This window comes from Heterocephalus glaber, unplaced genomic scaffold, assembly GCF_053883595.1.
Source record: "Heterocephalus glaber isolate CG9 unplaced genomic scaffold, H.glaber_assembly_v1.0 deba00000818, whole genome shotgun sequence".
Lineage (NCBI taxonomy): Eukaryota > Metazoa > Chordata > Mammalia > Rodentia > Bathyergidae > Heterocephalus > Heterocephalus glaber.
Window position 1 is genome coordinate 19169763 of NW_028258164.1, and position 15977 is coordinate 19185739.

Here is a 15977-nt window from a genome sequence, read left to right on the forward strand (position 1 = left end):
ATCCTCTGTGTGGCCATGAGGCGCAGCTTTGCTGTCAACTCCCAGCCCCGGTCAAGGTCTCCTGAAATTATCAGGGGTTAAACAAACCACACCCCCTTCACAAAGCAGCACAGCTGCAAGAGCTCTGCCTACTGCACACCACTCCCAGGGGCAGAGTGTTGGAAAGCCTTACATAAACAGCCTGTCATTCAAGGTACCTCTGGACATTTTCACTACCATGGGGTACATGGCTGCACAGAGGCAAGCCAGCTGGTGAATGTGGTCTCTGTTCACGGTGGGCATGTACCCAGCTACAAAATCAGTCATGGCATTCCTGTGGGAAAGGGGGAGAAAGAATAATGAGAGAGAGGTATCAATCTCTTTCTCAGTTAACTGCCTGATAAATTAGCACATACCCTTTCCAACAAGCGACTCCAATGTATCAGTATCAATAGAAACGTATTCCCAGTACAATGTCACTTACCAGAACACAGTTCAGTTCACAAATGTGTCCAGAAAGTCCTGTTTTCAAAATCAGCTGAACCAAGCTGCAGTACTACTCCAACCCCCACCTGTTTCTCAGATGTACTTTGGCAAAACCCTAAATGCTCCTCAGTATAGCAAGTCTCTTGTATCTTCTCAGGGATGCACAGATGGAACCCTGGGATTTCTTAACCCTCTTGCTCAGAGGCTGAGGAAGATGAAACGAACATGAAGGTCAAGCAGCACTCACCCTAGTCTGTTCCAAGGTATTTCCCACCAAGACCACTTGGTGCCGACAGCAGGGAAGAAGAGATCACAAACGATGATAAACAGCTCCGGGTGTGACAGTGCTCAGACAGAGGAAGACAGGACTCAGTGGTCCTTTAGGTGAATACACACCCTGAGCCATCATAGCCACGGTGCAGGACCCCTGGCAGCCTGGGGGTGGGCAGGTTGTACCAGAAAGCTGTTGGCCCCACAGGAAAACTCACAAACATTTAAATGAAGCATTGCTTTATTACTGTCTGCAAGAAATATTGCATATATATAAAAAGTCATTTTTAAAATAACCAAATTTGTTGGAAAAGTGTCCTTTTGTTTCTTTGCACCATGGATTTCAGCACCATTGGCACCTAGAATCCTCTATGTGAAATACATTATCTATGCAGGCACTGAGCAAACCTTCAGGAACTTCTGAGTTCTCAGCTCATAACCGCTTCTCACCCTACCCTATTATCAACATTAATAACCAGGAAAACACACACACATTTCACTTTTGTGAGTCCTTTTCCCACTTCTCCATATCCAAAGATGGGGGCTTGGTCAGGAATTCAGAAGTTCTCCCAAAGTCCTCATGGATGACTCATAAAGAAACCTGGAACACAAAGAAAAGACTCAACAAAGAAAAAGTGCAAAAGTACATGTTTTCAAAACACAGTCTCAGGCCGAGGATTTAGTTCAACAGCACTGTGCCTGCCTTGCAAGCGCAAGGTCCTGAGTACAATCCCCAACACCAAAAAAACCCAACAAAATACAGTCTCAATCTGGTGTGCAACAAAGCTGAAGTAATTTATGCCTGCCTTGTGCTACGCAGATCAGAACCCTGCCCGAGAAGAGCCTGGCACTGGTGCCATTGGGCACCAACTGTGCACCTCTGCACAGGGTGCCCACAGAGTGATCCCAAGGCAGCGAGTGCTCTCCTCAGAAGACCCACAGCACAACACATGCTCATCCCTCTTTCCCTCAAATCTGTCCTGAGCTGCTCTCTACTGCACAAGAAAACAAGACACATAAGCTTAACCAGCACATTTTCTCCTATATGAGAAACTCAAAGCATAGATAATTAAAGAGCAAACTAAAAAAATAATAGGAAACAAGGAGACAGATCTTTTTCAAAAGGGATGGGACCAAGAGACAGAAGGGACAGAGGAAGGGGATGTGAAAAGAATTGAGATGTGTCATGGACATGTACCAACTCCCTACAGTGAATTTTGTAATCATGTACTGCAAAAGTGTACTAATAAAAATAAACATTTGAAAAAATAAAATGAAAACGAGAAACAGGAAACCTAGGTCATCCACCAGCATGGACATGACCTTGCTGGTTTATAGCTGCCAACCCGGCCCTGTGTTCGCTTGCAGCGTCTATTTCACTTCACTGAGGACAGCCTGCACACAGAGCCAGTACGATGTTGCTGTTGTGGGTTTAAACATATGTATTTGCAGACTGCCAGTTCCTTTTTCTCTACTGTCTCGTAACTCCAGGGTGATCCAAGGCATGTTGCGTGGTGAGTCTGTTCCCAGGGCCCCTCCTCAGAGATAATCTCCACATCCTTCTTCCACCCCAATCACTCACTCAGCTGGCTCTGACATCCTGGATCTCCCTGACCTTGCCCGCGACAGGGAGCCTCAGGCCAGAACCACATTCAGTGCTCTGCCATTTCAGGTGTTCTGGAAGGTTATTACGAGACTGAGAGAAACTGGCAAAATCTACTTCATGATGTTTTCTGTAACCCAATCCATCCCAACACACATCTACCTGTAAGTCAACATAAGGTAATCACTGAAGTCTTACACCCTCTGGGGAGTTTCCTTCGCATTAGCTCTCTGGGCCACTGCCCATCCTTCCTGCCATCAGCAGCACAGCTGCCCTTGTGACAGTGCTCGAGGGACCACTGGACGAAGAGCCTGATCCTCACAGCCACCTCTGCTCTGGATATCCTTTTGGTGAGTAATGTGCTGGTAATATAATCATAGTTAATTTGCAAAGTGGGAAAAATCCATGAAGTAACACAAATCTTTAAAGACTATTCATACTTTGTCACCTCAAATTACAAACTTGCCACTGTCTTCATATTATTAAAGTAATAAATATAACATACTCTTCATTTAAATGCAACAGTGCAGTGGCAAATGCACATTGTTTCTCCTGAGGAAACACGTCCAATTTACAGCAGCCCATACTGACTGAGGAATCAAACCACAGTAAGAAGCACTTTTTATTCAGCACCCAACAGACCAATGCCAAAACACCAGCCCTGCTAGGGAGGAAACAAACTAGTCACTAAGAAAATGCTCACTTCTACATTAGTGCCCACTGCCTGAAATACTGCCTGGAGCAAGATGCTTACTTGCGCTGGTGTCTCTAGTCCAAACATTAAATCAATACCACTTAAAAATACAGTCCTGGGCTGGGGTAAAGCTCAGTGGTAGAGCACTTGTCTAGAACCCAAAGGTCCTAGTTCAATCCCCAGGACTGCAAAAGGAAGAATAAAAATGTACCCTAAAATCTCAATGTTTACCTCCCGTTAAACTGACTTTTTGTTTCATTTAGTTTTCAGACTGATTCTTTTTAGCACTGATTTCACCGCAGACTGCTTCAAGCCTATTAATTAAGAATGAGTATTTTTCCACATTTCTTTTTCCCACTTGTTTCCTGAGGAGTTTCCTCCTTTCAGGAGAACTCTTCCTTCTGTCCTCAGGTCAGCTGAGTAGGGAGGATGGCAGGCACTGGTGCAAACGGGGGAAACAGTGTCACAGCCGTGTGTTACGTCCTTAGGCCCTTTTCTCACAGTTCAAATTCAGCCTGAAAGTATGTGCAAGTGGAAACAAAAGACACCCTAACAAGGAGCAAGCATTCCTCCCTCATCTTCGGCGTACTACAAACACTCCACATGCAAGCGGCCATCCTTGCCAATGCTATTTCCAACAAGGAAATGCTGGAAAATGCTTGGACTTCTGAGAATGCTGCTATGTGTCGTGAAATAATAGGACATTCCTGGCTGGTGATTCTGATCACCCTATTTAATCCTGCCTCTGGAACATGTGCCCCTTCATCTCCAGAACCGATCATTTTCCAAAAAAATTCATAAAGCTGATAGTCTGCCAAGGTTCTTCTTAAAACACAGGATGGCAAAGTTTACCTGCATTAAAGAGAAGTAGTACTCAGCTGTTTGAGAATGAAGTACAGAATTAAATGGATCTCCTTTACTCACACCCAGCTGCCCTGCACTGCAGCCTGCTCAAGGTCTCCCCCACCGGCCATGGAAGGACTGAGGCCATGGAAGGACTGACGATCCAGGCTCCCGGGTGGCTGGGCTCCAGCTCGGGCTTCACTCTTGACTTCACTGAGGGATCCAGGTCCCAGCACTGGGGCTCCTCCTGCGGCCTCTGCCTCCCATAGGGTAACCTTTAGAATTGTCTTAATGGTCCATCACACCAATCCTGGTAAGAATTCCTGGCTGAGCTTTCTTGTCCAAATCATTGTGTGTCTAGCTGCTGATTCTGCCTGGAACTCGACATGCACAGAACAAACTGTGGTTCTGATATCCAAATAAACAGACCTGAGGGAGAAGCAACCCTAGAGACAAAGAGGGGCCTCCGTGAGAACAACGGGTCAAATGATTGAGAAGACATTCATGTATCAGAACAGAAGACCTACAATCAATCACCCGAACGGCTATCTCAGGAAAACAGAAAGAGAAGGGCATATTAAATTCAAAGTAAGCAGATGAAAAGAAATAATAAAAATTAAAGCAGAAACTGGTACAACTGAAAAACAGGAAGTCGGTCAAGAAAAATCAACAAAACCAAAAGCTGGTTCTTTGGAAATACAAATAAAATAGACAGGCAAACCTTTTAGAGATGAATCCAAACTGGAACCCAAAACTCACTTATTTATTGCAAAGTGCCAACACTGCAATTAATCCTGAATACTGAGGTTTTAGTTTAGAAAACACCATACAACTTGTGACATCGCAGAGAAGGCTCTGTGTGCTTGCTACAGCACACATGCCATAGGTTCACCACCACTGTTCTAGTGAGGCTGATTAAGAAAAAAAAGAACATGCAGATTACTAATGTCAGAAATGAAAGAGAGAACATCACTACAAATCTTATGGACATTGAAAGGATCAATCATTAATTTGACAACCTATATGACATAAAACATTTTCCTTCTTTGAGTCAGGGTCTTGCTGTGTCACCCAAGTTGACCTCAAACTTGCAATGCTCCTGCCTCAGGCTCTCGAGCAGTTAAACCAGTTTATTCTTTTCTGGGGATGAAACCCAGAGCCTTGCACATGCTGGACAAGCATTCTACCACTGAGCTACATCCCCAGTCCCACTTTAATTTTATTTTGCAATCCTCCTACCTGAGCCTCTCAAGCAGTTAAACCAACTCTTGAAAGACACAATCTGTTAAAATTTAACAAAAGAAATAGACGATCTGGAAGATAATGATATACAGTGTAGTAACTATGGTCATTCTCTTATTTGATTATGAAATTTTATTTTATTTTCTTCATAAAAAATTTAGAAAATAAAGACCTATTAAGACTCAGAAAACCAACTGAATAGGTCTAAATCTATTAAAGAAATTCAATCAATAATTAATAACCTTCTAAAACAGAAAGCACCAAACCCAGATGGGTTTACTGATGAATTCTACCAAATGTTTAAGGAGAAAAATTATACATATTCTTTACAATTTCTTTTAGAGGATAAAGAGAGTATTTTCTAATTACATGAGGCCAACACTACCTTAATACCAAAACCACACAGATATTACATAAAAAGAAAATGACAGACTAGTATCTCTCATGAATATAGATGCAAAATTCTACAACAAAATATTACCAAATTGCATCTAACAATGCAGAAAAAGAGTTAGATATCCATGACCATGTGGGATTTATTTCTGATATGCAAGGCTGGTTCAACACACAAAAGCCAGTTTACACAGTCCATCAGATCAACAGGCCAATGGAGGAAAAGAACATATGATTATATCAATAGATTCAGAAAAAACACGTCACAAATTCCAACACCCATACACTAAGAATGGAGAGGGCTTCCTCAACATGATAAACAATATCTGCAAAAAATCTATAGGTATAGGGTAGAGGATTTAGCTCAGTGGTTTTGCCGCCTGCTGCGCAAGCGCAAGGACCCGAGTTCGATCCCTGGTACCAAAAAAAAACCAAAAAATAAAACTATAGCTATAACAGTTAACTGTGCAAAATTTAGTTTCCTACTACAATCAGACAAAGGGAAGGATGTACCCTCTCATCATTTCTACTGAACACTGAACTATAAGTCCTACTTAATGCAATTAGAAAAAGGGAATAAAAGGTATACTGATTGAGAAGGAAGAAACAAGACTGTCTTTGTTCAGATGACATGACTGCACAAAGTCAAAAGGATCAACAAGAAAGCTCCTGAGAAAAAAAAAAAAGAAAGAAAGCTCCTGAGATAAGCAACTATACTAAGTTTGTTGGATACAAGATTAACAAGCTGGATACAAGATTAATATGCAAGTTAGTCCCTCTCCTACATACCAGGAATAAATGGAATATGAAATTAGAAATGCAACACCATTTTCATTGGTACCCATAAGAATGAAATATTTAGGTATAAATCTAACAAAATATGTATAAGATGTACATGATGATAACTATGAAACTCTGATAAAAGATATCAAGGAAGAGCCAAACAAATGGAGAGAGATCCCATATTCATGGATAGGAAGATTTAGTACTGTCAAGACGTCACTTCTCAACTCGATCTAAGGATTTATGCAATTCCAGTCAAAATCCCAGCAAACTATTTTGTGGCTATTGACAAACTTCTAAAGTTTATGTGAAGAGGCAAAGATGCAGAATAGCCAACTTGAACTGAAGTACAAAGTTAGAAAACTAATGCTACGCAATTTCAAGACTAACTATAATGCTACACTAATCCAGACTGTGCAGTATTGGCAAAAGAATGGACAAGAAAGTCAATGGAAAAGAACAGAGAGCTCAGAATTACACCAACATGAATACAGTCAACTACTACTGACAAAGAAGCAAAGGCAATTCAATAAAGCAATAAGAGACTTTTCACCAAAGAATGCTGAAACAACTATAGAGCTCCTTAAAGATTACGTAGGAGAGGATCTTAGATTTTCGATTCTTAGCCTTGGATTAGTCGCACCACTGGCTTCCTTAATTCTTAGTACTCTAGACTCATACTGAGCCACGCCACTGACTTCTCCGGTTATGTCACTTCCATAGGTAGCATATGGTGTGACTTCTCAGCCTCACACACACAAACAGATATATGTATTGGTTCTGGGAGTTCAGAGGGAGGGTGGGATGAGCAGACAGCACAGAGGATTATGGGGCAGTTGAGCGACTCTGCACAATGCTACAGTGGTGGATACAGGTCATCATACATTTGTCCAAACCTTCACAGTACATGAGACAAGTGTGAACCCTAATGCAAGCAATAAACTCTGGGGATAATGATGTGTGTCCGCCAGCTTGTCAGTGCTAATAATTTGTCAGCTCATCACTTTGGTTTATTATATCAAAAGTGGGGGTTTGTGGACATGCACGGGAATGAAGATGTATGGAAAATCTCTGTACCTTCATTTCAGTTTTTCTATGAACCTAAAACTACTCTTATTAAAAAACAAGAAACTTAAAGACTCTTTGTATGTGTAGTGCCCAGGCCTCTACCACTGAGCTTTATCCCAAGACTAAAAACAATTTTGTTCTTTGTGAAGATGAAATCAGTTAGTAAATTAAATGGAAATGTTTCTATCCTTACACCTTAAGGCTTTTAACCACCTGACTGTAAGCAGCAGGAATGAAACCACAATCAAACATGCTCAGTTTTCGTGTGGTCACAGCTGGAGGATATAGCACGCCGTACCTTTCGAGGCTGTCCTCTTCCAGTGTAATCTCCATGAATGTCTTTAGCTTTCTGTGGACAGTGGCTGCAGCCTCCTTCACTTCTGAACTTCTGTGTTTACCTAGGAGAAGATTGAAGACAGAGAAAATGTTACCACACAGAAGCAGATTCACTCTGCCATGCACATGGTTGATTTCCCCTTCCCTCCAACGTGACCTTACAGTTGTAGGATGAGAGCCATCCCTCACAGGGTGCTGTGAAGGCTGAACACTGGTAAGACCACATCGGCTGCACAATGACGTCCACAAGGACGGTCCATGACACCAAAAAGAAACGACTCAGTAATTCTGAGTCATTCACCAGTTTAAATCAACTCTGAAGTGCCTGTTAAGTGCCAGGCATGCAACACCCCAAGCTCCAGCCCCATGCCTCCTGGTGAGGAACACTCCTCGTTCTGTGCAGTTCAGCTCCAGGTATGGGGCAGGATTCTCTCTTTGTGCCCAAATTGGGTCCAGCAAGTTAGAAAGTATCACAGACTGAGTATTCCTAATCTGGAAATCCAGAATCTAAAATGTTCCAAAATCGGAAACTTTTTTGGTTTTTTGAGACGGGGTCTTGCTTTGTAGTTCAGGCTGGCCCTGAACTCACTATGTAGCCCAGGCTGGCCTCAAACTTGTGGTGATCCTCCTGCCTCAGCCTCTCGAGTGCTGGGATTATAGGCATGCCAACATACCTGGTGCTCTAACATTTCAGACTTTGATGCATTTCACATTTTAAATTTTCAGATTAGGGACTGTCAGTAGTCTACACAAATACAGTGGTACCTCACTTCACAAATGCTTTTGTTTGCTAACAATTTGGTTTGAAAACAAAAGCTTTTGGCAAAATTTTTTGTTTGCAAACTATATCAGGTGACAAACACAACCATGGCCACCTTTCTCACACAAACACAAATGTGGCCATCTTTTCCAAAATCATGGAACAAATTAAGTTTGTGAACAGAGGAATCACTGTATTCCAAAATCTGAATGACTCTGATCCACAAGCATTTGGGGTACAATTACAGGTATTATCAATTTACACCACACATTCAGGCTCAGGGGGAGAGCCTGCCTCACAGGAACAATCTCTACGTGCAACATAGTGAGTTTGAGAATGAAGTCAACATTACCAGACGGCACCACTGTATTTCACAGAGGTGGGCATTGTACAGGTATTGCTAATGATTATTCCAATACTATTTCAACTGGGTGAAATATTCAAAATAGGCATTATACCAACATGTCCATCCATTATTAACAAAAATAAATTTAGATTTTCTTTTTCATTCTCACCATGTTGGCTGGCTTTAAACTCCTGGGCTCAAGTGATCCTCCTGCCTCAGCCTCCTGAGTAGCTGGCCCCACAGCCTGTACCACTGTGCCTACCCAGCAAATCAACAAAAATTCAATTCTGAGCAAAGAGAGGGATGCTTAAATGTGCCCAACAGCAGATGGTGAGAGGTGGAAAGGAACTAAATGGTAAAAGAGTAGGAAGCTTGTGCATACAAAGGCAGGCTAGGGAAGGAGAAGCCTGCCCTGGTGGGGAAAGGTCAATGGGAGATGAGTGCCCCTCACAGTGAGGTGAAGTATACCCAGCAACACCCCAATGCAGCACAGAAAATGTGACCAACCTTTGTTAATAACCAAAATAATGTGCAGAACTGCAGTAAGGCAAACAATGCCTTCAATATCGCCAGATGTCACACATGCCTTTAACTCACTCAAAAATGACCTGTAGAAATCAACAAGCATCAGCAGTTACTTCAAGGCAGATGTCTAACACAAGGCAAGGCTTATCAACAATCAATGCCACTTTTCAGGTGACATGGAAAATGGACCCAACTCCTCTTCCACTTTTTACTTACAGCAGGCCAAGTCATACAAGTGAGTCATTGAAATCAGGTGATAAGCCGGGTGTGTAACCCCAGCTCTCTGGGAAGCTAAAGGCAAGAGGACAAGTTCGAGCCTAGCCTGGGCAATTTATCAAGAGCCTTATCGCAAAATAAAAAATAAAAAGAACAGTGGGGAGGTAGCTCAGTGTGAAGGCCCTGGGTTCAATCCCCAGGACCACCAAAAAAAAAATCCATACACATGACAGTTGCTGGAAAAAGAAAAGGAACATTGTAGCAAGTGAGAACACGCTACTCTGTACACCCTCAATGCACACACAAAAAAAGTTAATAAAAAAAAGTAACTCATAGCTGTCAATGCACCTGCTAGAAAGCTCCAGGGCTACGGGAGCTGTCAGCCACTCCCTCTGCATCTTGATCCTTGTGTGACACAGCAGACCCTGGAGTCCACTCAGTTGACACAGGAGGAAATGAGTCACAGCTGTGCACTGAACACAACTCTGCTGAGGCTTAACTTGATGAAGTGTTTGAAGTGTTTTGAAAGTGAACAGTAGTCAATATGTTACCATACTCACATTTTTTCCCTCTTCACTGAATTTCAGTTACAGTAACATAACCAGAGACTAGATGAAAATTTTTAATAGAAAATTAGAGGGTTTTCTCGTGTAAGTTTAATGTAAATATTTTCTATCACTGATAAGATGGAGGAAAACATTCTATGGAATAATTTTCTCAAAGAAAAAAGATGTAGCTTTGAAAATGTGAAAGTAAAGCCAGGGATTTAGCCCAGTGGTTTCGCTGCCTGCTGCGCAAGTGCAAGGACCCGAGTTCCATCCCCGGTACCAAACCGCAACCCCCCCCCCAAAGAAAGTAAAAGGGAATCTGATGAGACAAAAAGTTTGGAACCCATGAAGAGAAGATGATTACCTGACCACGTTCGAAGACTTCATTATTATTCCTATTAAACACCTTGAAAATGGTGGAAGGTCAGCTAGACACTCTGGTGGGGTTAGCTCTTCTACATCAGAAACCTAAAACAAGTTTCAAATCAGTAAAGAGTAAATTGAGGCTGAGCTAACTGCTTATTTTGCATTGCTCTGGGTTTTCTCCTATACCAGATAAAAGCATTCCAGAAACTTAAAAGAATGATTTTATTAACATTGAAATGTCTACAATAATTATGAATCATCTACAGAGAAGCCTTACTCAATGTGACAGAAATAAAAAACATGTCCCTCAGCAAGCCTTTTGTCTAATGGTCTGCGATATCATCTTCTGTAAAGTTTCTGGGTCAAGCTAATTCCACTCTTTCTTCTCCTGTGGCTAAGAACTTCTCAGTCTCAACACAGCAGCCCCCATCCTGATCTCTGTGGTGCCACTGTGCTGTGCCTGGCCTGGGAGGCCTCAGTGCCACAGTACCTCTTGCCAACGCCTGGAGGGGTGGAGCCCGCAGTGAAATGGCTGGTCCACACCTTCAAAGCACCTACCTGATGACACTTTTTACCGTCGGCCACACGAGGTTGTACAAGTTGTCCAGCATTGGGGAGTGAGTTCCTTAGCAAATGGCTCCTGTTCTAAATCCAGAACTCCCCTCCCCAGCAAGGCTTACTGCCATTGTTCTCCACCTATAATCGCTGGAGTGTGAAAAGGCCCATAGCATCTTCTATCTCTCCTCCACTGTCTTTTACCTTATTCTTGGCTATCTTTGAGATTTCCTGTCAGCAGAACAGACTTCTTGTAAGCCTTCCCATATTTCCTCTGTTAGAGTTGTAACACAAATTTGAATATTAAGGAGAATCATCATTACATACAAAACAGCACCATTTATCATTGCAATGATTCAATCTTAAAGTGTCAGTAAGTGAGGCATAGCGCACACCTGTAATCCCAGCATTCTTAGAGGCTGAGGCAGGAGGATCCAAAGTTCAAGCCCAGCCTAGGGAACTTAGTGACTCAGTGAGACTCTGTCTCAAAATTTTAAAAAGAAAATTTTAAACAGCATTGGGGATATAGCTCAGTATCAAGGCCCTATGTTACATTATAAAATAAAAACATAAAAAATTAAAAATAAAGTATAGTAAATGTATTTCTATACAATGAGACAACAATATTAACCAGTTAAAAACTTAATAAAAATAGATCCTGATATTTTAAGCCAGTATGGGAGTGAAACATGATCACAGGAAGACAGGTGGAAGGATTCTAGTAGGAAGAATACTGTCACAAGATTCCTACAAGGTATGTGGTGATGCTGACTGCTGAAGGTAGGTGTGATAAGTGTAACATGCATATACTAAACCCTCTAGAGAAGCCACCACAATATTACACTAAGAATAATATAAAGTCAACAGAGAATCTAATAAAAACAGAGCAGTAAAAACATCTGATTCAACAAAAATGGCAGGAAACAACAATAAAAAAGAACAGAGAAACTAATAGAGCAGATGGGACCAAAGGAAACAAATGCTGAAATAATTGGCTTAAGTCTAAACATATCAATAACGTCACTAAATTAAATAGGCAACAATTGCCCCAAGTAAAGGCAGTAACTGTCAGACTGGAGTTTTTTTATTTTTTTGTTTTTAATTTTTAATTTTTATTTTTTTGGTACCGGGGATCGAACTCCGGTCCTTGTGTTTGCAGGGCAGACAGCGAAACCACTGAGCTAAATCCCCAAGCCCCCAGATTGGAGTTTTTAAAACCACTCATGCGGTGTTTAGAAAAAACACTTTAAATATAAAGAATGATAAGTAGAAGTAAAAAGATCAAAACAGATATGCTAAGTAAACTCAAAGCATAAGAAAACTGGTGTGGCTATGAAAATATCAAAATGGACTTCATGAAGAAGTCTATGCACCTGGTAACAAAGCTCCCAAACACATGAGAGGAAAGCAAGCAGAACAAATGGGAAGAGAAACAAACCTACAATCACAGACCAAGCATGCAGTGGGAGACAGCACAGAGGGCAGCGGCACCCCCAGGAGGACAGGAGCACCCCAGCTATACAGGAGCTCAGCTCCATGGCACAGCACAAAGCAGCTCAGAAGACACAAAGCAAACACCACATGTGTTCCACAGGACGGAAGAGCTGGGGCAAGGCAGGTTCGGCTGAGGCATTAATGATATAACTTCAGCTATGAAGCTCAATGGAATAAGTCACTCCTAATTTTATTCTGTGTCACTTAGCAATTACTTTCCTAAACTAGATGACTTCCCTTCAAGCTTGATAGTGGGCCTTAAATTCTATTTAATGATTTAGAATTTAGTAAACATCTTTTTAGGCACAATTTTATGTTACAAAATCTATATAACTTTTAGGCACATACAGTCCTGTGCTATGTATCAATGTCTTGGTAAACAAGGCACAACAGGTAAAAGGTATCCAAAGACTGTTCCATCTATGCCATCTATGTCAGCAACTCCGGGATGTGGTACCTCGAGATCATCCAGCAACATGTCCCTCAGACACATCAGTGGCTACATAGCACATGACCATAAGCAAACGAATGGAACTCAGTGACACTTCCCTCCAGAGGCCACTCATCGTCACCTCTGCTCTCTGCACAACTCAGGCCTCACAGGCATCCTCTCCAAGAAGGAATGGACACCCTGCACTTTCACCTGGCCAAATAGACTCATAATTTCTGTATTAATAATTATCTTCTGAGGACATATGAGGAGGCAAAGACTTCATGAACAAAACACAGACCACACGGGAAATACTACAAAGAATCAACAACTGGGAACTCATCTTATTAAAAAGCTTTTGCACAGCAAGAGAAACCAAGAGAGTGAAGAGACAACCTACAGACTGGGAAAATTTTTACCAGCTATTCAGATAAAAGACTATTATCTAGAAGATAAAAAGAACTCAAAAAAATAAGACCCCCCCCCAAATTTAAAGACCCAATGCAAAAATGGGCATCTGAAATGAAAAGACAGTTCTCAGATGAAGAATTAGAAACAAATAAATATATGAAAGTGTTCAACATCACTGGTCATTCATGAAATGCAAATTAAAACAACACTGAGATTCCATCTCACTCCAGAAAGAATGGGTGCTTTCAAGAAATCAACCAACAACAAATATTGGATGGGTTGTGGGGAGAAAGGAACCCTGCTCCACTGCTGGTGGGAGTACAGACTGGTGCCACCACTGTGGAAATCAGTGTGGAGATTCCTCAAAGAACTAGGACTAGAGGTTCCTTTTGACCCAGCTGTATCTCTTCTTGGTATCTTCCCAAAAGAATTAAAAACATCATACCACAGTGATATATGCTCACCCATGTTTATAGCAGCACAGTTTGTAACAGCTAAATCTTGGGAACAGCCCAAATGCCCATCAACTGGAGACTGGATAAAGAAGATGTGAGTTTTTTATACAATGGAGTACTACTCTGACATAAAGAAGGATGAGATTCAGACATTTATAGCTAAATGGATGGACTTTGAGACCATACTCTAAAGTGAAGTAAATTGGACACACATGTTTAATTTAAATACTGCATTGTTTCTCTGGTGTGAGAAAATGAAAGTGGAAATAAGGACTGAGATGTATAATGGATGTTGGGAAATGGGAAAAAAGTGTTCACGTGGGAAGGGGAACAAAGGAGGAGGGAGGGAGAAAGGAAGGAAGGGACAAGAAAAAAAATGAAAATGGAAAAAATGGGAACAAAGCTTCTGTACATAGGAGAGGGGGCTTGGGAGGGGAGAGAGAAAATAAAACAGGGCCAGGGATTTAGCTCAGTGGTTCCGCCGCCTGCCTTGCAAGCACAAAGTCCCAAGTTTGATCCCCAGTACAAAAACAATTAAATAAAATAAAACTTATTTAAAGAATCACAGTGAACAAAATAAAGGATAGCTAATAGGAAGTAAGGCAAGGGGAAACAAATAGGGCAAATGACAAGGGGAACAAGAGATGGGGGAGGAGGGAAGAAAGGGAAAAGAGATTAAAAAGGAAAGAAAAAAATGGAACTAGAGCTTTTTCAAATGGGAAGGGGGCTAAGAGCAGGAGGGATCAGGGAGAGATGGGAGAAGAAGAGGACAATAAAAAATTAAGATGCGTTATGGACATATACAAACTCCTTGTGATAAATGTAATCATTATGTACTGCAAACATGTTTATAATAAAAAAATTTTTTTAACTATGAAAAAAAATTATCTTCCATCCAACTATAGTTACTAAGAGAACAAGCCAGGATGCACTAACAAGTGATCTACTGAAACTGATGTCAGAAATTTAAATCTCCTATGCTTAGAAATGAAAAACAGAAAGGTAATGATACAGCAGGCAGTGATAAGAATTACTACATTCTACTCACCCCTAACTATCCCCACTTTCATCTCCAGGAAATAATCTTAAGAAATGAATCAACTCAGCCAGGTGTAGTGCCACACGCTTGTAATTCCAGCATTCTGGGAGGCTGAGGCAGGATTGAAAGTTACCCAGCCTGGGTAACTTAGTGACTTAGTGAGACCCTGTCTCAAAATAAAACAACAAAAAAGGAGTGGGGATGTAGTTCAGTGTGAAGGCCCTGGATTCAAGACCTAATACCACTACTACCACCACCACCACCCAAAAAACCGACCAACTCATTCAAGCCCCTTGGTGTCCAACCTTTAGGCTTCCACAGGCCACACTGAGGGAAGAGGAATTGTCTTGAGCAGCATACTAATTAATTAAGAAAATTTATTGGTCTGCTTAATACCCACCCATGAATGCTGTCTTCATGGGCACATGCTTAGGTAGGGTGAAATAGTATCATCCGTGAGCACTGCATTTTACTTGCCAAGTCGCACAAGCACAATCTATACTTAAGCACCGTGCAACCGAGTCGTGAAAAACAACACTAAAAATCACACATTAACCACTGGTGGAACATCCATGACTATCCCAATGGCCAGCTTGTACCACTGGTGGTACAAAGGGATACGAGAGGAACAGGAAAAAAAAGAAGCAAGACTGCACAAGTGCAAGGACACAAGTTCGATCCCCAGTACCAAAAAAAAGAAGCAAGATACATCATAGATTCCCTATGATGAATGTTATCATGTATATCTAAATTGTACCAATAAAATATAAAAAACAAATAAAACAAAACAAATCAGAGGCACTTGACAGTGAGACATATGAATTGTGGGCCCACTGTGAATGTGTGAACCTTAAACTCGAAGTTTACATCTTATGATCTTATGAGGACCCTTTACTGGCTGCCCAGGGTTGCAGGCTGGACATGTGTGCCCTGAAATGCAGCCAACACAAATGCCCCAACATGAACTGCCTCTATCTAGTCCCTGGCACACTTCCCACCATCACATGACTCCCAGCTGCCATCGGCCTGAGAGAGGAGTGCAGCACTAGGAAAGCACACCGCTCTCCATGGAAGGGTTTAGGTCTGAAAACTGAACCTGCTGCCAGTAGGAATGGCATTCTGTAAGCCAAAAAGA

General features: G+C 41.7%; 1 protein-coding gene across 9 annotated transcripts in view; it reads right to left on the reverse strand.

Annotated features, from left to right (window-relative positions):
- Positions 1 to 958: 958 nt before the first annotated feature.
- Positions 959 to 15977, reverse strand: part of Ncapg2 (non-SMC condensin II complex subunit G2) — a 62130-nt gene continuing 47111 nt past the window's right edge. For 5 of the 9 annotated variants that reach the window (XM_087207718.1, XM_087207717.1, XM_021240867.2 and 2 more), the window contains 5 exons: positions 10457 to 10560; positions 9311 to 9411; positions 7660 to 7759; positions 2537 to 2700; positions 959 to 1336 (listed from right to left, as the gene is read on the reverse strand). In XM_087207718.1, coding sequence (XP_087063844.1) covers positions 1314 to 1336; positions 2537 to 2700; positions 7660 to 7759; positions 9311 to 9411; positions 10457 to 10560 — 492 coding nt within the window. In that variant the 3' untranslated portion in view covers positions 959 to 1313. Of the gene's footprint in view, positions 1337 to 2536; positions 2701 to 7659; positions 7760 to 9310; positions 9412 to 10456; positions 10561 to 15977 lie in introns of those variants that run through there. The other 4 variants (XM_013078081.3, XM_087207719.1, XR_002388060.2 and 1 more) reach the window with 3 other exon arrangements.